At 52.0% G+C, this 26,138-nt stretch overlaps 13 protein-coding genes across 13 annotated transcripts; 7 read left to right on the top strand and 6 right to left on the bottom strand.

The window, feature by feature from the left end:
* Window positions 1-245: 245 nt before the first annotated feature.
* On the top strand, window positions 246-1,478 carry ASPSYDRAFT_135036 (uncharacterized protein; the record flags this gene model as incomplete). Its single annotated transcript, XM_040840708.1, has 3 exons — window positions 246-515; window positions 1,091-1,128; window positions 1,184-1,478. 3 exons carry the CDS (start codon window positions 246-248, stop codon window positions 1,476-1,478), a joined length of 603 nt encoding a protein of 200 aa, XP_040699184.1.
* A 321-nt stretch (window positions 1,479-1,799) lies between these two features.
* Window positions 1,800-2,917, top strand: ASPSYDRAFT_34306 (glycoside hydrolase family 75 protein; the record flags this gene model as incomplete). The annotated part of the gene is made up of 5 exons (XM_040845224.1): window positions 1,800-2,060; window positions 2,223-2,276; window positions 2,329-2,411; window positions 2,457-2,605; window positions 2,655-2,917. The coding sequence occupies 5 exons, from the start codon at window positions 1,800-1,802 to the stop codon at window positions 2,915-2,917; spliced, it is 810 nt and encodes a 269-aa protein (XP_040699183.1).
* Window positions 2,918-3,546: 629 nt separating this feature from the next.
* ASPSYDRAFT_92512 (uncharacterized protein) lies at window positions 3,547-5,464 on the bottom strand (the record flags this gene model as incomplete). The annotated part of the gene is made up of 5 exons (XM_040852690.1): window positions 3,547-3,768; window positions 3,829-4,323; window positions 4,373-4,880; window positions 4,947-5,148; window positions 5,215-5,464. 5 exons carry the CDS (start codon window positions 5,462-5,464, stop codon window positions 3,547-3,549), a joined length of 1,677 nt encoding a protein of 558 aa, XP_040699182.1.
* Window positions 5,465-6,389: 925 nt separating this feature from the next.
* On the bottom strand, window positions 6,390-7,474 carry ASPSYDRAFT_208145 (glutathione S-transferase family protein). The gene is made up of 3 exons (XM_040843934.1): window positions 7,222-7,474; window positions 6,955-7,160; window positions 6,390-6,887 (listed from the first exon to the last, which is right to left on the bottom strand). The coding sequence occupies exons 1-3, from the start codon at window positions 7,353-7,355 to the stop codon at window positions 6,514-6,516; spliced, it is 714 nt and encodes a 237-aa protein (XP_040699181.1). The 5' UTR covers window positions 7,356-7,474; the 3' UTR covers window positions 6,390-6,513.
* Window positions 7,475-8,199: 725 nt separating this feature from the next.
* ASPSYDRAFT_60362 (zinc-binding alcohol dehydrogenase family protein) lies at window positions 8,200-9,223 on the top strand (the record flags this gene model as incomplete). Its single annotated transcript, XM_040849843.1, has 3 exons — window positions 8,200-8,612; window positions 8,665-9,008; window positions 9,036-9,223. The coding sequence occupies 3 exons, from the start codon at window positions 8,200-8,202 to the stop codon at window positions 9,221-9,223; spliced, it is 945 nt and encodes a 314-aa protein (XP_040699180.1).
* Window positions 9,224-10,212: 989 nt separating this feature from the next.
* On the bottom strand, window positions 10,213-11,943 carry ASPSYDRAFT_1158944 (uncharacterized protein; the record flags this gene model as incomplete). The annotated part of the gene is made up of 5 exons (XM_040840059.1): window positions 10,213-10,258; window positions 10,304-10,889; window positions 10,955-11,439; window positions 11,506-11,677; window positions 11,703-11,943. 5 exons carry the CDS (start codon window positions 11,941-11,943, stop codon window positions 10,213-10,215), a joined length of 1,530 nt encoding a protein of 509 aa, XP_040699179.1.
* Window positions 11,944-12,611: 668 nt separating this feature from the next.
* ASPSYDRAFT_1158937 (flavin-containing monooxygenase) lies at window positions 12,612-14,433 on the top strand. Its single transcript, XM_040840058.1, is given in 3 exon segments — window positions 12,612-12,880; window positions 12,940-13,385; window positions 13,399-14,433. 3 exon segments carry the CDS (start codon window positions 12,682-12,684, stop codon window positions 14,380-14,382), a joined length of 1,629 nt encoding a protein of 542 aa, XP_040699178.1. The 5' UTR covers window positions 12,612-12,681; the 3' UTR covers window positions 14,383-14,433.
* A 531-nt stretch (window positions 14,434-14,964) lies between these two features.
* On the top strand, window positions 14,965-16,690 carry ASPSYDRAFT_80851 (epoxide hydrolase family protein; the record flags this gene model as incomplete). Its single annotated transcript, XM_040851064.1, has 3 exons — window positions 14,965-15,201; window positions 15,267-16,127; window positions 16,206-16,690. The coding sequence occupies 3 exons, from the start codon at window positions 14,965-14,967 to the stop codon at window positions 16,365-16,367; spliced, it is 1,260 nt and encodes a 419-aa protein (XP_040699177.1). The 3' UTR covers window positions 16,368-16,690.
* Window positions 16,691-16,865: 175 nt separating this feature from the next.
* On the bottom strand, window positions 16,866-19,612 carry ASPSYDRAFT_60358 (Zn(II)2Cys6 transcription factor; the record flags this gene model as incomplete). The annotated part of the gene is made up of 11 exons (XM_040849842.1): window positions 16,866-16,945; window positions 17,081-17,361; window positions 17,460-17,518; window positions 17,651-17,706; window positions 17,757-18,036; window positions 18,153-18,263; window positions 18,356-18,784; window positions 18,833-19,168; window positions 19,249-19,400; window positions 19,464-19,503; window positions 19,544-19,612. 11 exons carry the CDS (start codon window positions 19,610-19,612, stop codon window positions 16,866-16,868), a joined length of 1,893 nt encoding a protein of 630 aa, XP_040699176.1.
* A 552-nt stretch (window positions 19,613-20,164) lies between these two features.
* ASPSYDRAFT_48586 (uncharacterized protein) lies at window positions 20,165-21,086 on the bottom strand. The gene has a single exon (XM_040847659.1). The coding sequence runs from the start codon at window positions 21,077-21,079 to the stop codon at window positions 20,225-20,227; it is 855 nt and encodes a 284-aa protein (XP_040699175.1). The 5' UTR covers window positions 21,080-21,086; the 3' UTR covers window positions 20,165-20,224.
* Window positions 21,087-21,526: 440 nt separating this feature from the next.
* On the top strand, window positions 21,527-22,642 carry ASPSYDRAFT_408762 (uncharacterized protein). The gene is made up of 4 exons (XM_040846171.1): window positions 21,527-22,068; window positions 22,153-22,252; window positions 22,317-22,415; window positions 22,461-22,642. Exons 1-4 carry the CDS (start codon window positions 21,734-21,736, stop codon window positions 22,584-22,586), a joined length of 660 nt encoding a protein of 219 aa, XP_040699174.1. The 5' UTR covers window positions 21,527-21,733; the 3' UTR covers window positions 22,587-22,642.
* A 693-nt stretch (window positions 22,643-23,335) lies between these two features.
* On the top strand, window positions 23,336-24,570 carry ASPSYDRAFT_158529 (glycoside hydrolase family 27 protein; the record flags this gene model as incomplete). Its single annotated transcript, XM_040842733.1, has 2 exons — window positions 23,336-23,879; window positions 23,945-24,570. 2 exons carry the CDS (start codon window positions 23,336-23,338, stop codon window positions 24,568-24,570), a joined length of 1,170 nt encoding a protein of 389 aa, XP_040699173.1.
* A 129-nt stretch (window positions 24,571-24,699) lies between these two features.
* ASPSYDRAFT_208133 (glycoside hydrolase family 88 protein) lies at window positions 24,700-26,124 on the bottom strand (the record flags this gene model as incomplete). Its single annotated transcript, XM_040843933.1, has 1 exon — window positions 24,700-26,124. The coding sequence occupies one exon, from the start codon at window positions 26,122-26,124 to the stop codon at window positions 24,700-24,702; it is 1,425 nt and encodes a 474-aa protein (XP_040699172.1).
* Window positions 26,125-26,138: the final 14 nt, after the last annotated feature.

Raw genomic sequence — 26,138 nt, 5'->3', positions numbered from 1 at the left:
AACACTATCCTTGTTGTCAAAAAAACCTATGTTAATACTGTTGCTTACCCCCCAAGCCCGATCACTTAACAGGGCGAGGTGTAATACACAGTGTCCAGATCCTTGGTAATTACACCAGCATCAACAGCGTCTGCCACTTGTAATGGTATTCGGGCCATACTCGCGCATTTGCGAGAAATCATCCTTGGTAACCCAGGACCCCCAGTGATCCTGGAAGACCTTGTCAGCTTGGTCCTGTTCCAATGATGAGACTCGGACTTGTGCTTTTCATCCGTAGCGCAGCCCATGGATGCCCATTTGGCCTCGGCAATCCAGGGCTCAAAGATGAAGTAGGCGCCGAGATTGACACCCCGAATCTTCTTTGCATCCGGGTGGTAGCGTTAGTTAATAGCATTCGTAGTGGAATTGAGGATGTTATCGCCGGTGGCGGCGAAGAGGTCTTTGTCTACGCCTGGGAACCAGGCCACGGCCAAGGGAACGGATGCGAGGAGAGGAAGAATGGTCTTCATCCTCTTGTAGCTAGCTTGCGGGAAGTGAAAAAAAAAAAAAAAAAATTGTACAAGAATGCTCAAGTAATTCGCACACATAGTAGCGGGCTTTTTGATCCTTTAATGCTCTACAATGCCGTGAGATCGCGAAATGGCCCCCATATTCTGCTGGCTGTTCTGCGATTCCTCCAGAGATACAGGGTTAGAAATAAGACACCAAGATCGGCACGGTTTAAGGCTTCTCCTGATGATAAGCTGGATGTGAAGAATCCACCGGCCGATCAAGTGCGAGCAGGATCGACCCACTACGAGGAAGGCTCACGGAAACCCTCGCCGTTGTTCAAAATACATGGATGGATGAACAATCATCTGCTCTGGTCAGTATATGTGCCTGTCCAGTGTGGCGGAGCTCGAACTCGGTACAATCAGCCTGACAGCTGTTAGTGGCCTGTGTTCAGCCCTTGAATTATTGCCTGATATAGACCATGCGATCCTGCTATCTTGATTTCGAAACCAGCCTAGCCTTGCCATCTCTCATGGGCCTGCCTCTGTGGTTCAATGAAAACAAGCTCTCAGCACCGTGATGGGGTTAACATGAGCAGGCCTGCAACAGTCACCATCTACTCCCAGGCATCTGTGGGTACGCCGTTCGACAGCAGATCCCCCATCAAGTAGACTACTGACGTAGGAGACAGCGGAAGAGGCGGCCGTGCCCCTGAAATGAAGGTGCTCCAGGGCCCACCATTCAAGATCAACGATCGCACTCTTCAGTCCCAAGGCCTTCAGCTGGTGGAGTCGACCTCACACTTCTACCTCGCGCTTCACACTTCATATAGAGCACTCATCGTGGCTACAACTTGGTCGAACAAGGTCGAACCAGGCCGTGTCAAACGTCTCGCCCGGTTCTCTGCCTGTCCCGATCAGCGGATTCACTCCACTGCTCATCCCCCTATGGCTGAACTGAAACAGCACTGCCCCTGGCTGCGGTGACATCGCGCGTTTCGAGAGACTGGTGGAGATTGACTTGCTCTTGTCCTGAAGAAGACCCGGATTCACACGATCGGCAGCATAGTGTCTCGTCTACGTTGCCCGGGCTGGTCTTAGTGAGCTTGGTGAATGCAACCTCCAGTCCGGCCTCAAACGCCCATCTCATGGCCCAGCCCTAGCTGGGCGCTGAAAGCATGGGCATCTTACTTGGATATACGTGTGAACGCTGCCTACTTAATCCAGATGTCCGACTGTTCGGTCTCATTCCTCAATTGTCAATAATTGACGATACCCTTACGCTTTCTTTACCATCAGTGCTACGACATGTCTGCCAAACTTTCTCTCTTTCAACTGGCTCTATTGACGCTGGGCGGCTCTGTTTCGGGGCAACAAGTCAATGGAGAGGACTACGACAGCCCTGACGGAGGACCCCCAGCAGACTATTTCGCTGCCGATTCGAGCCTGGCGGTTGATAAAATCCTCTCAGCCGTCTCGAAGCTGAGCCAGGTCGGCGACTCGTACCCGATCACTACCGAGTCTGATAAAGAATCCCAAATCTTCAGTGATTGGGCCTCCTTTGACGACGTGAGTTGTCCATGCACTGGGTGAGGATATTCACTGATGAAGGCAGGGAGCTGCAATTGTTTTCACTGCCGACATGGATGTCGATTGTGATGGACTGGATCATGAGTGTGATGTACACAAGTCGGCCTTTTGAACTCTTTGGATACTTCTAACACTGCGCAGGGAAACCCAGATGGTCAGCCTCAAACAAACTGGGGAAGTCTAGCTGCCTATGAGGTACGGCCAGACATTCCTCCTTACTTGATTCTGTTGTTGCTAACTATCGCAGGTCCCATTCATCGTCATCCCAGATGAATATCTCACGAACAATGAAGAGGCCCTTTCTGGCAACAACATCGCTGCTGTTATCTGGTATGAATTCCTCCAACTTGTCATCAGAGCCAGCTAATGGATCAGCGATGGAAAAATGTTCTATGGCATCCTCGGCGATTCCAACGGCGATGAACCCCAGGTCACCGGCGAGGCTTCATGGTTGATGGCCCGCACATGCTTTCCCAATGACAGCCTGGCTGGAGACAAGGGCCATACGAAGTCTGATGTTACTTGTAATTGGTCTCCCATAACCACAACATGCAATAGCTAACCGACAACCAGATATCCTCTTCCTTGGGGACAAGTCTGTTCTGCCAGGTGACGTAGTCGACGAGAACTACATCTCGGACTTTGGAAAGCTCAAGTCCATGGGCGACGATCTCATGAACTCTCTTCTTTCTAATATTGGGCTCAATAGCGATGCCCCGACGAACCCTACAAGCACTTCTACTACTACTACTACTACTACTACCACTCCTACACCGACGGGCGGTAACTGCTCGTGGCCCGGACACTGCGAAGGTATTACTACCTCCACTAGCTGATACGACTCTACTGACTTGGGGATCTTCCAGGGGCATCGTGCTCCTCCGACGATGATTGTGGAGACGACCTGGCTTGCAATGACGGCAGCTGCTCTCCTCCGTGAACAGGCGATACATGCAAAAGCATGGTCTCGCGACCAAGTTCAGACAATGCCTTTGACGTCGAGTATATAGACGGGTGCGGGTGTGGTGTAATGAACCTGAATAATGTGAGCCTGTCGTGATTTCCCTCTAAAGCCTTTATATGCCATAAGGTTTGTTTCCTTCCTTTGTCCATGCAAATTGCAACAATCAACGAGGAATGTTTCAATACCCACTCTCCGGGACATATGTCCATTCCCAGAAACATTAGAGGCACACCACATTGGACCGCGTACGAGCCAGCAACGAGCAATCATGCATTATGTCTATTGGTAATGTAACCATGGATTGAATAGTAAGTCAAGCCATTGTGTCATCAACACCCCCAAATATTGAACATGGTACGGCGAATGTCTTGTCAGGATGCTGGGAAGTCCGGTGAAAGCAGACTGCTCCTACACGTGAGCATATTATCTTCCACAACATGGAGCGAGCTGTTTGATTTATCTTGTATGGATGCTTGACTTTCCACACTTCATGTTCGCCAGTCAATCTGCAGAACCTTTATTTTCGATTTCCATCGCCGCCTTTTGAGCCTCGCTCGATTCGAGAATCTGATGCAGTTTACCACTGAGGCCGTTCACACACTTGACATTTTGCAGGGCCTGCAAGACCTGTTGAAGCTGTACGTAAAGTGCAGTGCTGGGGCCTCCATAGACATTGGTGAAATCTGCGCACAAATAAAGGGGAATCGGGGTGAAGGGATGGATCTACGCATATAAGCCCTCCCGCCACTCAATAGGATACGACAGTAGGGGGACTGGGCTTACCTTGAAAGTATTGATCTTGCCTAATACATTGGTCAGCACTACCATTTCTTGTGCTGCAGCCAGGGCAAGCTCATTGTATTCCGACGCGGATGCAATCTCGAGGTTATCAAGCTTATATGCGCTTAGCTCGAGTGTGTGATACAGATAGAGCATGGTTGTTTGGCCGAGCATGCGGGTGAATAGAATCACAGAATCGGCATTCTCGGTAATTACGGGAGCTTGAGCCGCGAGGATCTCCAGTCGTTGGACAAGCGTGCTGTGAATCCAGCTCTGGCGGTCATGGAAATTATGGATGGAGGTATGGTAGTTACTCTCAACGAGTGCTTGATAATGGTGGACGAGAGCGCGGCCACAGACAGTGGCCATGATGACGAGCTCTGAAAAAGGAGAGGATAGAATGGGTCCACTTGAAGAGATGGCATCGGCCAAAAACTCCATGACCACAGGCTGGGCAGATTCAAATGCCGTCTCTGGGGCAGGCAGTCGTGAGGTGATCTGTAAGCTGTCAGCCTCTAAAAAACATATCAGCTGGCGGTGAACTGACGAGATGCTCGATGAGGGTCAATGGCCATCGATTTCGGATACTGAGAAAGCGATCAAGACAGAAAGCCACCCAGAAGGTACGCCGTTTCTCCTCTACGTTGATCCATTCGCTAGGCGTCAGGACGCTGGCGTTCGGCGCATCTAACTCGAAGAGGCGCATGAGCTGCACCAGTCGGAAAGCATACCCTGCTCGCATCCAGGCACGGCGATCATAAGACTGCATGAATTCGTAGATGGCGAGGAGCAGGCATGCCTGGAGGTGTTCAATTTCGGTGATATCAGTCTCTCGACCCTTGACCTCCAGCACGTCAAGCATCTGTCTAGTTTCATCATACAGCGCCAGCGCAAGTTGCTGAAATTGCGCAGAGAAAGCAGCTCCCAACGTCCACATGGCGTGCTGGAGGGCCTCCTTGGATTCGGTTTTGCCTTGCTGGGAGTTCCAGCTTGTATACCGACCCTGATGGATCATCGGCGCAAAGACGTGCACTCGATCAAAGTATAGTTGGTCTCTGCGTAAGTATTAGCTCTTGCACCGGCATCAACAGGACTCGAACAAAATGAGGGAAAGAGCGCACAGTTCCTCTCGCATTAGGGCTGAGACTTCCGTTCGAGGCAGGAACCGAAGATCCGAAGAGCTTGGAGCACCGGTAAAGATCTCCGGTGACAAAGGCAGCGAAGGCAGCGAAGGCGGTTTAGAGCTGCCGGTGGTGGTCAATATGGGCTCGGAAAGAAGCAAACCGGCCTCTGTAGCGAGTGACAGACGCTCCTCGAGCTCCGCTACAGGTTGTTAGGCCATACACTCAGAAACCCTAGCTATTTCCCAGTTTACTGTATGTAACATACCAACCCGCTGTTGCAACTGGAGAAGATTGCCCTTTTTCGGCCCACGCTCTGTTCGCGACAGGCTGAAATGGCAGACAGTACCAGAGGCTGCACAGACGCCACATTGCGGCGTCTTGCGATCGCATCGCAGCTTGCGGCGACGACATTCCTCACAGGCAGCACCCGGGCTCTGTCGCGGCCGATGTTTCGTCTGCTGGGAGGATAGGTCGGAGCTTTCACTATCCTTGCCTGCCCAGTCTGTTGGACCCATGGCGGATTGAAAGGCCAGAACTTGTGTCGCGATAAAGGGAATGCAAATTGGAGACGCAAAGGAAGAGCAGGTCCCCCGCCGTTTAATTAACAGAGAAGCAGGGGCCTGTGGCCGCGAGACACGATGGGCAGAGGACAGAAACACCGCCATCCACCACTAGGAGAGACGAAAGGCAGAGACACCAGCTGTAGCAGCACCACGGGCGCAGGATCCGGAACCATACCTGTTTTCGTGGTCGCCGGCCAGTCAGCAGGGCCGGATACAGGGGCGCAGGAAGGCGATTGGGTTGTTCTCACCCCCCTGTCGGCGGCCAGACTCTCCCCGACGCCGTCAGATCTTAGGCCCAACATGGCATGCTCAACTGCGACGCTCATTGGGGCTAGCTCTAACTGGAATCCTTTCGTCATATTGGGTTTCTCTGTCTTTCTTGGTCTGCGTTTCAGTTAGCTAACCAGCGTATGAGCGATAGCGAGTATCAACCCCTCTACTAAAACCTGCAGATATATTAAAGGCTGGGGCTCATCACGAGCTAACATATCCCCTGGAGAATAATTCGGCTTCGTTCAAGCAATTCAAGAAACTATTAACACCGTGGTTACGTTTTAAGCTCGCGGCCCTGCTTTCCATGTATATCCGAGCGTGATAGCAGCACTTCCTGAAGTCTAGATAGCTAAAACAAGTCATAAAGTACCGGTTCTACCCGATCTAAGCATGGTTAACAAGCCTTCAGTGCGTCTGGTCAGTCTCGGATACAAGATATTGGGTTGTATCCATGGCAGGATAAGGAGGGTTAGAGGGAAACGCTATATCAGAACCGAAGCGTGCTCACTGAGCCATAGTCTCTCGCGAGCTTCACAAGGCGTACGGAGTAGAGTCGCGAAATATATTGACCACCCTTCGATGGCTTTAGGTTTGCGTCTACTGAATTTTCTCTGTGCCTATGCTTGGAGCCCGCAATTTACCAGGGGCGTTATTCGAACAGAACTCAATTCTCAGCCTTATAACAGTACTATCTATTCACCCATTACTGGGTCCCTGCGGATGGCCCGTTAGTGCTTATCGGTGTTCTCCTTCGCCAGCACTGCAGCCTTACGTTCCTGAATGAAACCCTTGAACTGCTCAGGCGTGAACGGAGGGGTAGGAGTAGCCAGGCCCTTCTGCACAGCAGGGCGCTGGGAAATCCTGTCGGTCCACAGCTTGAGATGGGGCCACCCGCTCAGATCCAGGCCGAGCGCGTCTGCACCCTGAAAGACCCAGGGGAAAGACATGATGTCGGCGATGGTGTACTTGGCACCGGCGACGTACGCAGACTCTTTGAGGCGGTACTCAAGAACACCGAAGAGGTTCTTTACCTCGTTCAGGAACTTCTCAATGGCATAGTCAGATCGCACGGGGGCAAATGCTGCAAAGGCAAGTGCTTGGCCTGTGCTCCCAAATCAGCTCTGGTTATTGGTGCTATCTTCGCGGTATAAGGGAGGATATGGGCGTACCAGCCTTAGGTCCAAGACCGCCAAGTTGCCAGGAGATCCAACTCAGCTGTTCGTAGTACTCTGGACAGCCAGGGGCATAGCTGAACTTGCGGTCGGTGTCATATTTGTCAACAAGGTAGAGCAGGATGGCTCCACTGTCAAACACACGCTGAGTGCCGTCGGTAATGGCGGGGATCTGTCCATTGGGGTTGATTTTCAGGAACGACCTATGTTTATTTTCATATTAGCCCGACACGAGTAAAAATCAAGATAGCGATTGACACTTACTCCTCTTTCTGTTTGCCGGACTGGATGGAAAGATGCTCGAGCTTGTAGGGCAGTCCAAGCTCTTCGAGGACAATAGGAGGCTTAGCCCCGTTGGGGGTATTATCGGTGTAGAGAGTAAGGTTGGAGTTGGCCATTTTCAGTCGCGTTTGTCCTTTGGTGCGTGCTACTTCTCTTCTCCCGTTGTGAAGGGGTGAAGAGGACGCTGGAGTAGTGAAAGTGGCTTGGATTGATTGATGAAGGATATTCAGACGAGAATGAGACTTCTGTCGCAGCTATATATAAGCGTTGGCCAGCAGGCGCTACCATACCAAAATCATGTGATTTTGAGCGCGATTATGTCGGAAAGTTCGACGACGCTGATCCTAGCTTGCTATCCATTGCTAATCAACCGTCAACCTCGCTTTGACTCTATACACAGTACCGCATGGAGGTTTATCTGTCAGCCGCGGAGATTTGGATCCGCAAACTCCGAGTAGTCCAAGCTTACAATAAGGACGCCAAGAGGCTTGAAGTCTCACTCGTAAGCACGAGATAGAAAAAGAGGTTGGCCTGGATGGTAAAACTCCGACAGAAACTGATCCTGCAGGCTCGGAGTGTTGGGAGCCGACCCGCAGCCACTCGGGTGTCCTTGGGTCCATAGTCCGTGATAGGGCTGCTGCTCAATCTCCCCAGACTCAGGGTATGAGGGGCTGATCCCGACAGTACGCTTATTGTCCGACCCGAGTAGCACCTAATGAAGACCCTTCCCCTTGCTAAGTTTTGGGGGTTGTGTACGGGGATGACATGGATGCCTGGAATCCAACAGTCTCTCGTCAAACTCCGATTGACTGAGAGCGACTCGGAGTTTGTAGTCCGCCAGCCGAATTTCTAGATAGAAAGTGGTTGGTTAAAGGCGGAAGGGCTCCTGTTACCCTGAATATGAGGCCCTATATAACGTTCAGTGCTGGCAAACCTCTCTACCCAAGGCCCTTTGTCCAGATGGCTCCCACCAACAGCGCAGCCAGGATCACGGCTGCAAAGGCCCATCCACTGAAAGCCAAAGAGGCACCATACACGTCTCCCACAGACAACGAACTTGTCATCCGCGACCGTGCGATCGCATTGAACCCCGTCGACTTCGCTCGGCAGCTTCTAGGTACAGGGCTGTTCCCCTGGACCACCTATCCTGCTATTCTGGGAACAGACATCGCTGGGGAAGTCATAGAGGTCGGCGCCAGAGCTGCATCAAGATTCAAGGTTGGCGACCGCGTCGGCGCACTCGGCAGCGAGCTGAAGAACAACAACCCGGCGGAGGGTGCATTCCAGGACTATGTTGTCTTGCAATCCCAGCTTATTTCTCAAATCCCACCCACGCTCTCATTTGAAGGTGCCTCAGTGATTCCCAGTACGGCGTCTTGTGGTCTCTTCCAAAAGGATCACCTCGCTTTGCAATTCCCTACCGAGCCCCCCCGCTGTATCAACCGGCCAGACCGTCCTGATCTGGAGTGGGTCTTCCAATGTTGGTAGCAATGCTATCCAACTTGCAGCAGCAGCCGGATATGAAGTCTTCACTACAGCTCTCCCCAAGAATTTTGACTATGTCAAATCCCTCGGCGCCAGCCAAGTCTGGGACTATCGCAGTACCACGATCATTGAGGATATCGTTGCCGCATTCAAGGGCAAGACATCCCCTGGTGCTCTCGCCATTGGTGATACTTCTGGTGTCCCAGTTGGCAAGATAATAAGCCTCATCGACGGGAGGAAATTGGTCTCGTTAGCCAATCCACCAGCCGCAGGACTACCGGCTGGTATCGAGACCGAGTTCATCTTCTGAGGTGACCTGAAAGACAACCAGGTTGGACCGGCCATTTTCAACGCAAATTTGCCAAAGGCCCTTGCAGCAGGCACTTATAAAATCGCCCCACCTGCGGAGGTTGTTGGAAAGGGCCTCGGGGCCATCCAGAAGGGGCTGGATGATTTGCAGGTTGGTGTCTTGGCGAAGAAGTTTGTCGTTTCCCTGTAGATCAATGATACATACGGTTAACCTATAGTATGGAGTTGCATTTAGAGATTCCGTGGAGTCTAATTTAACAAACTCATTCCTTAATGAGCTGCGGAAGGCGACGTTCCCTTTATTGCCTGATTATAACCGTACCCACCTACCGCGTGGCCGAGTCGAAAGGATACAGTCCTTTATAGAAACAAGGATATTATCTCGCAAAATGAACGAACTGAAGGTGTCTCTGGAGAGTATGTACATAGGTACCATTCGAGCTGTGCCGACTTCTGAAGAAATATCCCGTATATTTCACAGCAGTATGATATTGGAATGGCCGGGAAGGTATGGAAGCCACTACAGGCGATAACGAGACTCAGAATTTAGCCTTCATAGAGTGGTAGATAGTATGTGACATCTTGGTAGAAGCCAAGGCAGCTAGAGGTGCACAGGCAACTATTCCGTGGTCGGGTTTCACGGGGTAATAGCGGTTGTGGCTTTTATGACTTACTTGCCCCAATGTCAATGTATTCATACAAACCGCCTCTAGTAAGGCTTCCTCACCTACTCCGGTTGTCTGTGACATACAGTACTTTTGTCGTAGTTTTTGTGTGGATGAGGGCCGATACATCCCGCGATTGGGAGTCTTAGTTGACCTGTGCCGGGGTCTGCAGGCACGATTGTAGGTTTAATATCTCCAGAGACCGCGTAAACTGGGAACTAGAGAATTTAAAATGGAGTACCAAGTGGTTGGTTGACATGGCTTGTTTATACACGCTCTAGAGTCTTTGATACGTTGCTGAGACCGACATTGGGTGTTATATATCCGGAGTAGAAGCAGAAAGGTGCAGCGCATATACAGGAATACGGTGCGCTTGCAATATACAAATAACCAATAAAAAATCATAGTTATGGACCAATTAGAGTCAAGGCTTCGGGATAAGCGCTGCTAATGGCTGCGGTATTGGGCCAGCAAACCCACCTCCCCCCACCCCCGGTATATAAGGATCAGACGCCTAGATGACCTCCTGTTGTTCTTGTTCAGCAGCTTCTTCCTCCTTGCTAGAAGGAGCAGGCGAGCCACCTAGAGCGGCAATATGTCCGAACCGCTTGACCTGCATCGTGATCTCGTGCGCAACCGCGACAGGATTCCCGCCATGCGAGAAGATGTGGTCGACCTCTTCCAAGCGCAGATTGCTTGTCTCGGGATAAAAGAAGTACAGCGCGGGAACAAAAACGGTGTTGGTTGTGAAGAAGATGAGATAGGCTTTCCACGATAGCCGGTTCGTGATCACGGGGGTTATCATAACAACGGTGAAATTCCACAGCCAATTTGAGCTCACGGCGAGGGCTGTGCCGCGTGTGCGTGCTGCGAGAGGGAGAATCTCGGGCACGTAGACCCAAGGCACACAGTGAGCGCTCATGCCGAAGACAAGGGTGTACATGAAGAAGAACGCTACTGCGGCGGAGGAGTACGCGTGGCCTTGTGCGGTTTCGGAGCGAGAGAGCAGAACAGATATCAGGAGCATGCAGAGACCAAGGCATGCGCAGCCGGCCATCATGGTGCGGCGTCGACCCATGCGGTCGAGGGCGAGCGAGGGGACGAAGGACCCAAACATCAACATCATGTTGATGCACCCTCCAAGAATCTGTGCAAGTTGCTTCGAAATGCCGACATTCTGAATTAAAACAGCTACGGAGGGGGAGGGTTAGTGCGACTTTCAAAAGGTCTGCAAGACGGGTGTGCTGGCCACGTACATGGAGCATAATATACCACCAAGTTAATACCTCCCGCCTGGTTCATGAAATGGATACACCAGGCTAGCACAACACGATACCGGGTCTTCACTTGGTCATTGCGGAAGATGCTGATAAAGTCGCGCGATTCCCCCTGTTCCGAATATTCTAATTGAATGGCCGCCCTGATGGCGTTCTTTTCGGCCAGGATATACTCATCGGTCGGCGCTTTATCATGAACCCTGCAAAGAACTTCAATAGCTTCTTGTGGTCGGCCATGTTTGTACAGCCAGCGCGGTGACTCTGGAAGATCAAAGACGAGGAAGACAACAACAAGGGCAAACAGTATTTGTACCGCGACAGGCAGCCGCCACGCAATGGGACCACCGACGAACGACATGCCGAAGTCGAACCAATACGCGGTTGTGATGCCAACGCCGACAAAGAGAACCTCAGCAGAGACGAGACGCCCGCGAGATTGGCGATCGCAAAGTTCCGACTGGTACCTATCATTCGGTGGCTAGGTCAGTGGGAGGCGGAGGATAAATTGATGACTGGCATGTCTGACGCACATTGGCACGGTAGAAGTCTTCATCCCAGTTCCAAAGCCAGTAATAACACGACCAACGACGAGGTGAGCCACTGTGAATGCGGAGGTTTGCAATGTCGTCCCGACAATGACAAATGCCATGGCCAGCCACATTGTCCGACGACGGCCTAGCCTTTCACCCGTAAAATAGTTCACTGTGATTGTCAGGAATAGCGCGACAAAACTGCAAGGGCAGCAGACAGGCCCTACATATGCAGCCTCCCAAACAGCCGAGGTTGTAACAGCCGACAATGATGCCAGTCTCGGTGTCGGAGGGGTGATTGAACTGATCGAGCCAGTCCTGGTTCTCGAGAATCCCGCCAAAGACACCTTGTTCGTAGCCGAACAAGATAAATGCCATGAGACAGCAGATGGTGACACCGGCCTGGAGCCTTTTTCCTCTACCAAGGAAAGCCTGCATCGTGGGAAAACGGAGGTACCGAATAACTGAGATATCTTGGAGGCGGAAGGTTGACAATCTGCTTAGCTCCAGGTATTGCGCGGTCCCATGGGGCATTCCTTTATACGGCGAGCCACGCGGGGAAGAGCCGGGGTCACGGATATGGGGCTAGGAGATATCTAGACGAAGGACAGGGGTTGAGTCTGCCGAATTCTTCCTGCTGCCATTTCGGATCATGCTTGGTGAACCGCCAAACGTACTCCGAAGGACCCCAAAACCCTACACTGTCTTGCCAAGGCCCTGAATTGCCCTCACTGGGCGGTTGCGGTTCAACTTGCATCTTTTGGGGTCGATGGGTGCGCTTGCCGTAAGAAATAATGGACTGCGGCTGGGTACCTGAGCGCTTGCGCTTGCAGCTGCTGGACGACCTGCTTCATTTATATGTGAGTGGACGAGACCGTTGATATAACCCCTTGGAGGTTCCGCTTAAGGTTTCCTAGTTGTACACTGCAGTTTCTAGCCTCCGCCCACGAGTCGAAAGGTAACTGTAGACGCATGAACCCCAAATTCAAGATATGAATTATAACGAGCAGCATGGGGATTGGATTCGAAATTGATGAGACTCCGCGGTGTTAAATAGAGAATAATTTCCCGCCAAAGATCAGAGCAAAATTCAAGCAAGTTCAGGAACCGACAGCTGCACCCATGGACTAATCCAAAGAAGTTATTATCCTCGGTGGTGGTGTTTCCGGGCTTGGAATGGCCGTCCAACTCAAGCGCATCCTCCGCCACGACAACTTCACCATCTACGAGAAATCGGACAACATTGGGGGAACTTGGTGGCATAACAGGTACCCTGCATGTGCCTGCGATATTCCGAGCCACTTTTACTCGTACAGCTTCGCCATGAAGCCTGACTGGACGACTACCTATCCTGGTCGTGATGAATTACACCAGTGTAAGTCTATCTGCTTGTTTCCGTGCCGGTGTAAAGTGACATCCTGACATGACGCCCAGACTTCATGTCCGTGGCTGAGAAGTACCAAATCATCCCGCATTGTCGGTTTAACAAAGTGTGCTCGGACCTGACCTGGGACTCCTCACGATCGGTGTGGATCTGTACTTTCCAGGATACAGTCAGTGGAGAGATTTTCAGGCGTGAGACACCGGTGGTTATCAGCGCAATTGGAACTCTCGACCGACCATTTATTCCAGAGGTTGAGGGCGCACAGTCTTTCAAGGGGAAGATGTTCCATAGTGCCCGGTGGGACGATAGTCTAAAGCCCAGAGGAAAAAACATTGTTGTTCTTGGAAACGGTGCGTCAGCTACTCAGTTCGTACCGGAGATGGTGAAGGATGTCGGGACGCAGGGCAGCGTCACGCAATTCGTCCGGAGCGCGCACTGGTGGACAAAGAGGGTATATAGTCATCTTTGGTGTCCCAGCACTTTGTATAATGCTAACGTGCGGCACTCAGGGAAACCCCAAGTACTCAGAGACCTTCAAGGCGGTCATGAAATACGTCCCCTTCGCCGCTCGCATCTACCGCATATGTCTGGCATGGCAGCTGGAAAGTGTCTTCTATTCGTTCTACATGACCTCCAGTGGTGCAGCCATGCGCCAGAAAATCCGAGACACCACACAGGCCTACATTGAGAATGATGCTCCACCGCAGTACCGTGAAATTCTCAAGCCAGACTACGAACCCGGGTGCAAGCGTCGTGTTAATACAGCAACATATCTTGCCTGTCTGTATTCGCCGCAGATGCTCCTCACCAAGGACAGAGTGGTGAAGATTGGAGAAGACTACGTCATGACAAATACCGGAGACCAGTACCCTGCCGACGCTATCATCTTCGCCACAGGATTTCTCACTCAACGCTGGCTGTACCCAATTAATGTCAAGGGCATTGGCGGCAAAGATCTGCACGAAGCGTGGGACGCCAAAGGGGGGGCAGAAGCATATAAAGGAACTGTTGTCACCGACTTTCCCAACTTTTTTATCCTTTACGGACCCAATGCCGCAACTGGCCAACATTCTGTCATTTTTCACTCCGAATGCCAGATCAACTACACCTGTCGTCTCCTGCGCCCTGTCCTGAGCGGTAATGCTGATAGCATTATGGTGAGCCCAGGGGCACAGGAGCGAGACTTGCGATGGGTGCACAGCAAGCTAAAGAACTTGGTTTTTGATAGTGGCTGCCAAAGCTGGTGGATGGATCCTGTTACCAAAAAGAACACCTTTATCTACCCCGACCCGATGTACAAGTACTGGCTGCGTACAATCCTCCCCCGATGGAGCGATTTCCAGATCAGGAGAAGTGAACCCTCAGGGAGCTCGCTTGGGAAGGTGGTTTTTGGTGTGGCCCTGTCAATGGGGTTGGCTAGTTGTGTTGCAGCGTTTCTAGGGGATACGGAGAAGATCGTGGCTCAGGTTTCGAGTTGGGGATTGAGGGCTTAGATAGTTGAGCATGTACTTATCATAACTAGCAACGTCAGTAACGACTTGAACCCGTTTCCCATATTTGTCAATAATTTAGTCTAGTTCGGTACCTTGTTTTCCCAAACTACAACGTACTCTGCCCAGCACTTTGTATGCAGCAGAGCAAAAGGATGGAGATACGAAACCTGATGCTCATTCATTTCTGTCGTCAATCCAACCGGAGGACCAGATGCGAGTTGCAAGAACCGGGTTCCAGGCTTAATCAAGTCCCAGGAACTCTCGACGGTATTCGGCTAGAGACCTTGGAGACTATTTCGAAGTCATATTTGCCGATCACCCCGGCTCCCCTTCCCCAAGAAACGGCACCAGTCCGTATTCGCCTCTCCCCATAGCGGCTCCAGTGAGGGATGAGCGCTTGCGGTTGCAGTTGCACTTGAAGGGCGGCTTGGCGTTGATCGCGTCAAATAGGGCTCGCGCATCTACTGCTCCTTGGCATTGCCGGACATCGCCTTATATCATCTCTCCCACATAGCTCCCATTTCGAGAATCTGGGCTCGTACCTCGCTTTTCACCTGGCAAGTATCAAAATACGACTCGAAAATGGGCCTCAAATCACCCATCCCCATCCAGGACCTCAAGTTCAACAAGCCGGTTCCTTACACTTTACACGTTGACAGGGAATTGCTCAGCTTGACAAAACAAAAGCTAGCCCTCGCGCGTTATCCAGAGGAGCAGTCAGACTTTGGCGAGGAGAATTGGGCGCAGGGCGCAAAGGTCTCAAGAGTCAAACAGCTTGCTGAATTTTGGCGAGATAAATACAGTTGGGAAGACGAGGAGGTGAGTAGGTGTCGTACATAGGCATTAGAAGTATATTATTCGGTCTGACCCAGCTGGCATTCCAGCGCCGCCTCAACGCAGCCTTCAACCACTTCTTGGTCAAGATTGATGTCCCCGGATTCGGACCCCTTGTCCTGCACTTCACACACGCCCGCTCCTCGCACGCAAACGCAACCCCCCTGCTTTTCTCCCACGGCTGGCCCGGTTCATTTGTCGAGGCTGTCCGTGTGGTGCGCCCGCTTACTGAGCCAGACAGCACCGCAGAACCAGCTTTCCACTTCGTTGCGCCCTCGATCCCCGGGTTCGGGTTCTCGCCCGCGCCCACAAAATCTGGCGTCGGCCCTAATGTGGTTGCCCGCGCCTACAAAATCCTCATGACGGAGGTCTTGGGTTATCCGACCTTTGTCACGCAGGGTGGTGACTTTGGCTCCTTTATCACCCGCTCCATCGCGATCCAGTACCCCCAGGCCGTCCGCGCCCAGCACTTGAACATGTTCCCCGTTGCGCCACCAACACTCACTTCAGCCCCGCTGGCCTATCTTCGCTGGTGCCTGTCCGGTGTGACATACTCGCCCTTTGAGGTCGAGGCACTCCGTGTCCGCAGCAACTTCGAGAATGACCAGAGCGGCTACCTGGAGCAGCAAAAGACTCGACCTCAGACGCTTGGGTTTGCATTAGGCGACTCGCCCGTTGGCCTCCTGGCATGGTTTGTAGAGAAGATCCATGACTGGAGCGATGTGTACGAAGCGTTTAGCGACTCGGATATCATCACCCTGGTAATGATGCACTGGATCCAGGGCGCAACACCTGGTCTGCGATTCTATCGCGAAGCTTTTGGCCGTGGCATGCGCGAGGCGGAGAAGACATTTCAGGTGTACATTTCTGCGCCCACTGGGGTCAGCATGTATGCCAACGAGCAGCTGCACGTTAGTCATCCGTTTCTTGTTGAGCATTTCATCTCTCTATTTGAACGAGCCAGGCGCTAATATGTCAAACAATTCCAGTGTCCTCGAGACTGGGCGGAGCAGGCCGCCAATATCCATTACTGGAAGGAGTACGAGCGAGGAGGGCACTTTTCATCACTGGAGAGACCGGATCTTTTTGTCCAGGACTTGCGCAGCTTCTTCTCCCAGCCAGCTGTGCTCAAGGCCATTCTCTCCAAGTAGATAGACGTCTTGCATTCCGGTTCTTGGTCCACCCCAACACATACATCCGGTCGGGTTGGTTTACATGGAGAATGGAAGACAAGGAAATATTATACAGTTAAGCGTAAAGTTAATATTGAGCCTCTCATTCTCTTATCACCTTGTATAGCGATCGGCTTCATGCAGGCTGCATGACGATACCTAATGCCAAAATTTCTGTTACAATGGCCAGCGAAAGAGGCGCTTCCACGTTCTGCAAAACTACACAGCAGATTATCTAGACTGACATGGATGGAATCCCGCATCACGATTCTGTTCAATCCGTAGCTCCACCCTTATCTGTCCAAAAAAAAAAAAAAAAAAAAAAAAAACCGAGGATCACTCACCAGACCTGCCGCGAAATACGTTTGTGAATGCCGTATCACTGCTCGTTCTTCTGGTCCTTAATTTTGTGTGAGTAGGTAAGGGTTACTGTATGGCACGCTAAGTTTCGAAGTATAAACAACGGTATCCAGTTATTCAGAGCGCTTCGATCCTAGGGCCTTGGCCATTGGTGCCTCGCTGAGGTATGCTGTCGGTGCATGGACACATTTGACACGCTGATATTACCCTATCTTATAGCGTGGTACAAGCACTGCTCCTGAGAAGCAGACCATGCGCTGTCGCATGGACGCCTACCTACCCCATTCCCCATAGTAGCCTTAGCTTTACCGCGCTATCCGACGTTTTCCAACCGGTTTCTCGTTCTATGCGCACCAGCTGCTTCAATAGGAGGACCTTCTCAGCAGCGTACCTTTCTTCCTCTTCCCATGTTGCCAGGGACACATCATCACCTGCAACCGCGTTTAGGGTGCTACCGCGTTGTACTGAGAGGTCGAGTTGCGCTTGCACATCCCGACGATTGATGGAATCATTTGTCCATGAAGTTGGTGCGCCTCCGCTGGGAGTAAAAACCGTTCCTGCGATGTAAAGCGGTTGGACCTGATTGACCCAGTTTGCGCTGAGACACCGCGTTCTTAGCAGCGCGGAAGACAGGAAAGACGCAAGTAGGACTCATTTCAGTGAAAGTCCCTAATAACGAACCAGCAAAGATGGAGGGTGGTGGATACTCACTGGGAAGGGTTCGAGATGGAAATACCGCCGAGCTCCCGTGCGTGCCAGACGGAGCTGTTCTAGATGAGCAAAGAGTCAGTGATATCGGCAAGCACTGGTGGCCCAGGGGCCTTTCAAAGGGGGTTGCTGCAACCCAGCCATGAGCCATCACATACAAGTTCACTGGACAGATTATGGGCTTGCAGCGGGACTTCCCCCGTCTGCAGCAATAATATGGAACCAGCATGATAGAAAGTATTACCGCAGACTAATTACAAACGATTAACTGCCGCACCGTGGATGCAACAGCAAACTTACTGGAAGACGAGCGAGAGTAGAGAACCACAGGAAACACTTTTGACGGCGCCACAGGATTCCTCAGGAGGGGCTTGACCTCCTGTGGTCGGTAGTCTCGCCAATCCTGGAGCTTCTGCCAGAGTATGGACACCGACACTGTGTATGTGCTGTGATGGCCACTTTTATATGGCCCACATGTCGCTCGGAAATTGACGATTTCGGCAAATATCAGATTAGCCAGATTACAATAATCGTCAATATCCCCCTTTGCAGCCACCGATGGAATCGACATATCATCCAACTAGAAATTCGTTGGAATTAGAGTCGTCTTTCTGCTAATGAAAGCGGCCCACACATCTGCCGCGCGAGTGAAGTTGGGTCTACGATCAGTCTCTGCACGCTTATATGGAAGGATACTTTGATACGAGGGAATTGCCTACCAATTCGAGCAAACGCCCAAAAACATGATTTTACGATACCTTTGCTGGATCCGTTCCACTTTTGGGCTTGAAGGTGAGCAGCACATCCCTGGCATGTAAGAGTTAGCCCTCGATACATGGTCACATCGCCATGAAAGGAAGATGAAGTATTCATCAGGAGCCCAATGAACACTGACTGACCTTTAGATGACGCCGCCATTCATACACTCCTGACGCCATCATTTCATAAACACAAAGTAGAGTGCAAGTAGCCAAAGCGGAGGCATCCTGCTTTGCCGGGACTTGTTGAAGGAGTAAGTGAATAGTGTACTGGTACAATTCAAGGGTGACAGGTCGCTGTTGATGCCCCACGTGGTCCAATTGGCGCGAGGCTAGGGCCATGACTGCAGCGGTAAACGCCGGTGATCTCATCATCTTATGAATGCTACGCATGGTAAAGTGCATATCCGAATCTGTCGTTTCACACCAAGTCCCAGTTTCCCGGATGTACAATGATATCAGGCAAGACTTTTCCGCATTTGATACAGGCAGTGGGGGTTCCGGTGATTGCAAGGTTTCAGCAGGGCAGGGCTGGCGCGGTGACGCGAGTAGTGGTACAAAGGCAGGGGCCTCGTCAGCGGCCCCGATATAGGGCACTGTGTAGTCTGGCTCGCATACCGGCGCAATGGCCCAACTGCCGAAACTTGATCGTCGCGACTGCTCGGAAACCACTCCCCTTGGTCGCAGCAACAAGTCTCCGATACTGAAATCAGTAGGCAATCCCTGGCGAGTATGGTTCAGGCTCCCAGGAGCCTCGCACTCGGGCGCGATAATGCCGCCTGGTGTTGCGGCAGAGCTACTCACCGCAGAAGAACTTCGTGGGCGAACGGCGGCGGTTGGCAGGTAATCTTCTGTATCTTCATAATTCAATGGGTCTGATGAGTCTACAACGCAAGCGTCTAGGTCGTCAGGGATACTGTATCCACAGGTAGCTTCGTGAGTTTCATCTATAATCTGCACTCGTCGTCAGACGGGAATCATCGAACCGTGGTCGGCCTACATACCGTTCCAAATCCAGGGTTCCCTGCACGAACGCGACTCCGTTGCTTCTCAATCGCCGCCAAGGAGGCCGAGTCTCGTGCAGACAGGCTGAATGTGCGCGAGGGATGAAATGAAATCTTGAGCCCCCATTGGCAGGTCGAGCCCTTTGCTTCACAATTGCGGCATCCAGGACGGGCGCCATCGCCTGCTCAGTAAGAGCTGAGATTAGTTTCGAGATCAAGTCGGCAAAGAACAGGCCTGAACTTACACTTTCGCCGACGATCACGGCACGGGAGGCTAGATGCATTCTGTCAGCAGTCGCAGTTTCCAGGTATGAGGACGCAAAACCAACCAGCCAGTTCTGGTCCGTCTCCTGGTGTTCTCTGCTTCAGGATCGCCACCAGCTGCCAGCGACATGTCACGCTTTACTCGAGTTGGTTTGGAATAGGATGGTTGACCTTAGTGAGCAATGAAACCCGCATCGGGTATGTGCGATGGGCAACAGGAGCCTGGGGGAGATGGTGTTTGGCCAAAAGCAGGACAGATGGCAGGCGCAAGAATATGGAACTGGGGTGGCCACGAACTACGGCAACTGGAACCGCGGGCAGGACACCGCAGAATGCGGCAACTGCAACCGCTGGCAGTGCAGTGTGGTTTGTCAGCTCCGAAGCTCTGCTGTCGACAGCACAACCTCAGCATTAAAACTATCACTAAGCGCGTTCAAGCCGGTTTTAAAAGGTACAGAGTCTTGGCTGCAGCGATCCAGTCCTCATTGGACACTAAAACATTGCTGAATGGCTGTACAGCCGTCAGAATAACCATTAAGCAGTTACTCCAGACGAAGAGGGTGCTGTGGAGTCAGGTTGTGGAAGGCACTGGAAGATGCCAAGAATCAAAGCACTCCTGCATTCCACATAAAACAGCCGAATTTCACTGTAAGTAACTGTAAGGGAATGCAAAGCGTAAACCATATTATTCAGAACACCAAGGAATTACATGTTGAATAAATCAATAGGCAGTGAAAAGTTGCTAAGACCAGATGAGACTACCCCAGCTGGGGTGATCATTCCCATCCACAGCTCCCTCAAAACCAACTTCACTCTTTGCCCTCGACGTCCAAGGAGCGGTGATCTTGCGCCTCTGCACATACTCGTAGTATACAATATCCCACATCGGATTTTCTGCCGTCACCCCACGTTTCTGCTCCGATATTGTCGCCCATGGCCCGTTCACCAGCACTGCCTCGCATCGATACCAGCTGGGATCGTATGGAACACTCTCGTTCAGGTTATACTTGGCCACGTATTCAGCCCCCCTGAGTAGTAAATTATCCCCCAGTTTGTATAAATCGATTCCCTGACTCTGGCCCACCCTGGCCGCGTATGCGGCCCACCCCAGCCCTGACATTGCATGGCTCTGGTCCCTACCAGACTCCGCTGACTGCCCTGTTTCAGGGTCATACGTGGCGAACAATCCAGCACAGTTGTCCTGGATATACGCATCAATCGCATAGTTCCATAACTGGACATCATCCAAGTATGCTGCGAAACTGAGCAGGGCCTTTATACTGGCCATTCCATAATTTGCCTGTCCGATGGGTATGGACTGCCGACTGAACAACCAGTATAGTTGGATGCTGAATCCACTACCGCCCTGCCACTTTGCGCCGGCCTCTGTCCAGTTCCCTTCCCATCTCATGATCTCTGCTGCATTCACAAACATATCCCCATCCAGGCCTATCATCAGCGACCGGTCTGTCCCAATGATATCAGTTAGGTTCGTGCCCCAAGCATCAAGAATACTCGTGCTGCGCTCCCAATGTGCCTGTTCCTTAGTGATATACCACATCCATGCGTTCTGCCACGCGGCACGGGCATCGTGCATAAATGAGGTGTAGTTTGAGACCTGTCCGCGGCTTAGAACGGCGGCGGGCCCTTTCATGGTGTAGGTTGCCTGGGAGTATGAATCATTGGCGAACTGAGTGTACGCCGAGGCCCAGGGCTCTTTTCCCTGTAGGACACCTTGCCGCGCGCGCTCCAGGTCATCGTGTGTGTGCCACAGTCCGGGATGGGTGAAGTCGCTGGTCCGAGTTTTGAAAAACTCGGAACGGTTGATTTGTACCATGTCATGCACCCGGGGGATTGGCGGGATGATGCCGGGGACATCGGCAACCGTTGCATTTGCAAGGTGCACGACACTGGCCAGAAGGAGGCCTATTTGGAGCAGGGATCTCTGGTGGTCGTTAGTAGTGATTCAATCTTGGGGCTGTGCTCGGGGGCCCTACATGCAGCATCTTGACGTTGTCGTCTTTGCGGTGATGTCGCCAGTTCGCCTGGCTGAAAGTGACCTCCTCTGGAAATTAACCCCCTTTTATTGACAACAATCTGGGGACTCCATAAACACATTCATTCTCCACACCATTCATCCGGGGACCGGCCATCCCCGGCCATCCCCCAACCTCCGTCCAGGCGCGGGACAATCCCCGGAGCTGCCCCGATCTACCTGAGATAAAGGTTAGTAACAGACCGTGGGCAGTCGATGGGAGCCATAACACGTATCATGGATGCCATGATGAAGCCTGTATTTTTTTTCAGCGCCATTCTCTCAGGTCTGGCAGCGGCGTTCCAAGACCCCCTCTCCTACCGGTCCATCAAACCCACGTATACCCTCCCCAAGCCAGACAATGTGACCACTTTATTAGACCTCATCGATTCAAGGCCAGACCTGAGTCAGTTGCGTGATGCCCTGGCTCAGTCCGGTGGTTTCGAAGAGGCTTTCGACACAACTCCAACATGGGATTTCACTTTCTTTGCGCCGAATAACGATGCTTTTGCTCACACCGGTCGTTATTTCTCGACGTTCGAATCGACACCGTATGTTATCCCCTGCAAGGATATACGCTCTCTTCATCCAGAGATGATAGAAGCTAGGATGAATGGTCACTGACTAGGTATTAGGAAGGGAAATTGGTGGCTGGGCAATACCATTGTCCACCACTATGTCCCTAACTCGATCCTAGCAGCCGCAGATTTTAACGAGACATATCAGCACGTACAGGTATGATATTTGATCCGATTATCATTCAGTCCAGCCCCCAAGAACCCGGCTGAGCAAGCTGCAGACTGGGACATACCTCTTCGTTGGTGCACAGGTGGAAAATGATCAGCTCGTTCTCAACCAAGTCGCTCGAGTTGTCGAGAGCGACATCTCCATCACCAAGGTAGTGGTCCAAAGCTCGTCGGAGAGTAGTGCTAAGAGACTCTAGGGGGTTGTACATATTATTGACCGCATCCTGGAGCCCGCTGCTCAGATTCATGAGGATGACCTTCCATGGATCGAGCAAGAATTTATCGCGGGGAGCTGCTCGGACCCATCACTTCCATTTTGCTAATATAGTTCGGAGGGGATTTCATGTATAGCCTCCTAGGTCGATGGAAAACAGGTCGAGACCTTTGAGCATTGGTACACAGTTAAGCCTTGGTATATTATGTGCCCTTCTTGGTTACGGAGCTATCGATGGGGTCCTTGGTTTTACAACGGACATCAGATAGTTAAACGCACATATAAAGGTTTTGTAACTTTCAGGTCGTCTTTGTGAGGATAGGATGCCTTCGTCGCGTGGATAGGCCCTAGGTACGCCGAAAGAAGCTGCAGAGATCATTTTTAAGGTGAATATCTGCTTCCAAGTATCACAAAATATTATCATGCAACACAACTAGAAGATACAGTGTTTGTCAAGTTGGTGCACTTGATTAAAATAGCTTAAGGTCCATACTGGAACATCACCATGGAAATATATATTCCCGACAGATAAAGAGATAATTCCATTTTAGTTGATCGCCGAATAAACGAGTATCGCTAGTAAAATAAAGCAGGTATAACTACACCATATACGTGCTGCGAGGGATTGCCCGACGCAGGTATGCTGTACAATCTCAGCGAGGCGGGATAAATTCCGCCGACACTATTCTATACACCGAGACATATCTCTGGGGAAGGCCGGGCGAAGTAACGGAGCCCAGCCCGTACAACACTGACGAAATAAGAAGTCCGGAGAGCGGCCTGTCTGCGACCTATGATGCTTCGCTAACGCAAACTTACCTCGCCATGATAGCCCACTTGTCGCTCACAGCAACTGCGATGGCCGGCGCGGTAGTCGCCAGTGCCTTGGGGAACACACCCCAGATGGGCTTCAACACCTGGAACTCATTCAAGGGAAACTACAACCAGGGCATCATCCACGATGTCGCCGATTTAATGGTCTCACTCGGACTCAGCGACGCAGGGTACAACTACCTCATCCTCGACGAGGGATGGTCCGACATGGAGCGCACAGACGAAGGCTACCTACAGTCGAACCGAACAACCTTCCCTGATGGGATTAAGCCACTGGCCAACCGGGTCCACGGGATGGGATTAAAAGTGGGACTCTACGGGGATAGTGGAATCCTTACCTGCGGGTTTCGGCCGGGGAGCTGGGGCTATGAAGAGAGGGACGCAATGACGCTTGCAGAATGGGGGGTCGATTACTGGAAGTACGACAACTGTGGAGGCTTCCAGGCCATGACGCATGCGCCCCAGGACAGGTTTCTGACAATGCAGAATGCACTGCTGCGGACGGGGAGGGATATCTTCTTCTCTGTGTGCGAGTGGGGGTTCCAGTTTCCGTGGCATTGGGGTGGGAGTATGTTGACCTTCGCATCTATCCCCTGCGTACGAGCATAGTACTGATCATGATGCGTGTGACAGATATTGGACACTCATACCGAATGTCGGGCGACATAACAGCTTCCTTCACCAATGAAACAGGCTGTCCGTGCAAAACCGCGTATTGCCTTAATACGGGCTACGCTGGATGTTCGGTCACCAGCATCCTGCAAAAAATGAGAGAAATCAGCGTCTACCAGGAGCGCTCGCACTGGCTTGACATGGACATGCTGGAGGTCGGAGTCGCCAACATGACCGTCCACATGCAACAGACGCATTTTGCGTTCTGGGCAGCGTTGAAGTCGCCGCTGATTATTGGAGCGGATCTGCGCAGTCTCGATACGGGCAGCCTTGAGATACTGAAGAACAAGGACATCATCGCTTTAAATCAGGACCCGTTGGGCCGTCCGGTTCATTTTATTGAGACGGCCGGGGTGGAAGGATTAATCCAGGTATGGGCAGGGGAGCTGGAAGAGGGACACGTTGTTATGGTCTTTAACGAGAAGAGTTATCCCCAGGACGTGTCGCTTCCACTGGAGGAGCTGAATTTGGGAGTGAATTACCCGGTACATGCAAAAGAGCTGTGGTCTGGCAAGTCGTGGGGGAGGATTCCATCTATCGAGGCGACTCTTGAGGCATATCAGACTTTGGTTTTCAGGCTTACATAGCTCTTTAAGTCGGTGACCACTGTATGACGTGGTAAATATCTTGCTGGTTGATTTGTCCTTTACTTTGTCCAGCCCTAGACGTATTTTCATGAAAGCCATTCAAATTCTATCTAGGCTAAGCTACACAAGTCAGTGTCTATTATGTTCTGTGACCAACCCCAGCTCCAGGAGCATGTTTCCAAGCAAGAGAAAGTAATAATCAGCATACACAAGCCCATGGTCAGCCCACCGCCTTGATGCAAACTCATAGTTGCAGACAGTTGCTCCATCTAGAATGGTCTCAGGGCACTTCATCTCGGGGCTGTTCAGTACCATACTCAGAGCACCAGGCTGCCGGTGCGGCTCGTCCTCAGGAAACGTGGGATGGCGTGGCGCCGTAGTATCGACGTCGAATCTCGCCGGCGAGGGTGTCATAAACCCCGAGACCGTTGCCTCGAGTATTGCCAGCGCACTGTGCAGATATGACTGCGCCGCTGCAGGGTCCGTATCCTTCAGTGCCTTGTACAACAAGACCAACCCGCAGCAAGCTACCATGCCTGCGGAGGTATCCCTCGGACAATCATTGGTCACAGGTGCGTCAAAGTCCCAAAACGGCACGCGATCCTCGGGTAGTCGTGAGAGGAAGTAGTCCGCTAGACCCATTGCTGTGTCGAGGAATTCAGGATCCCTTGTCCACTCATACGTCTCCATGAAGCCTAGAATGCCCCAGGCCTGACCACGGCTCCAGCAGCTGTCATCACTGTACCCCTGGTGGGTGAACTTGGAGCGCGGCTGTCCGGTCTCCGCGTCATAGTTGACGACGTGGGCGGTGCTGTTGTCGGCTCGGATATGGTGCTTCTTCGTGGTGCGTGCATGGGCGACCGCAATATCATGCAGTGAGTGATCGCCAGTTTCGCGGGCAACCCAGAACAAGAGGTTCAGGTTGAGCATGTTGTCTATGATGACGAGAAAGTCCTTCGAGGTGTCACAGAATGAGTAGACCTTTGTGTGGCAGACATCCCACGACCGAATCGACTGCACGCAGGGATCGTATCGCCCGGCAAGGGAATGGGCGGCTAGGACTAGGCTGCTATATGCCTGCGGATCGCGGTGCAGAGTCCATGCCTTGGTGGCCCAAGGGGCAATCATGAAGCCGATATCGTGTGTGTCTTTCTTTGCGGCATTCGCATGCAGACTCGCGGACCACCACTGACACAGATGCTGAAGTTGGAGGGGGTGGAGGGAGGCGGTCTTGTCCTGTCGTATACCAAGCTGCGGATAGTTGATATTGCGTTCGAGGAGGAGATAGAGAGAGCCTGGGAAGAACCCAGAGGTCCAGAACTCCAGGTGCCGGTACACATAGCCCCCGTCAGCCCCCGTGTACTCTGGATATAAGACCGGCGGTGCCACGCTGCCCAGTGCCTTCCGGGCGACGGTCCAGATCTTAAGCACCGCAGACTCGGAGTAAAGGGCGTCGAATAACGAAGTAGAGACAAGTCCTCCTCCAGCAGTGGTTTTGGCCCGCTTTGCCTCAATAGGATGCCCGGATTCGGTGTGCTTGTGGCCGTTGAGCATGGTCGGCTCTTCCA

This window comes from Aspergillus sydowii (genome assembly GCF_001890705.1).
Source record: "Aspergillus sydowii CBS 593.65 unplaced genomic scaffold ASPSYscaffold_11, whole genome shotgun sequence".
Lineage (NCBI taxonomy): Eukaryota > Fungi > Ascomycota > Eurotiomycetes > Eurotiales > Aspergillaceae > Aspergillus > Aspergillus sydowii.
Note: the sequence above shows the minus strand (reverse complement) of the source record. Positions and strands in the feature narration are given on the sequence as shown.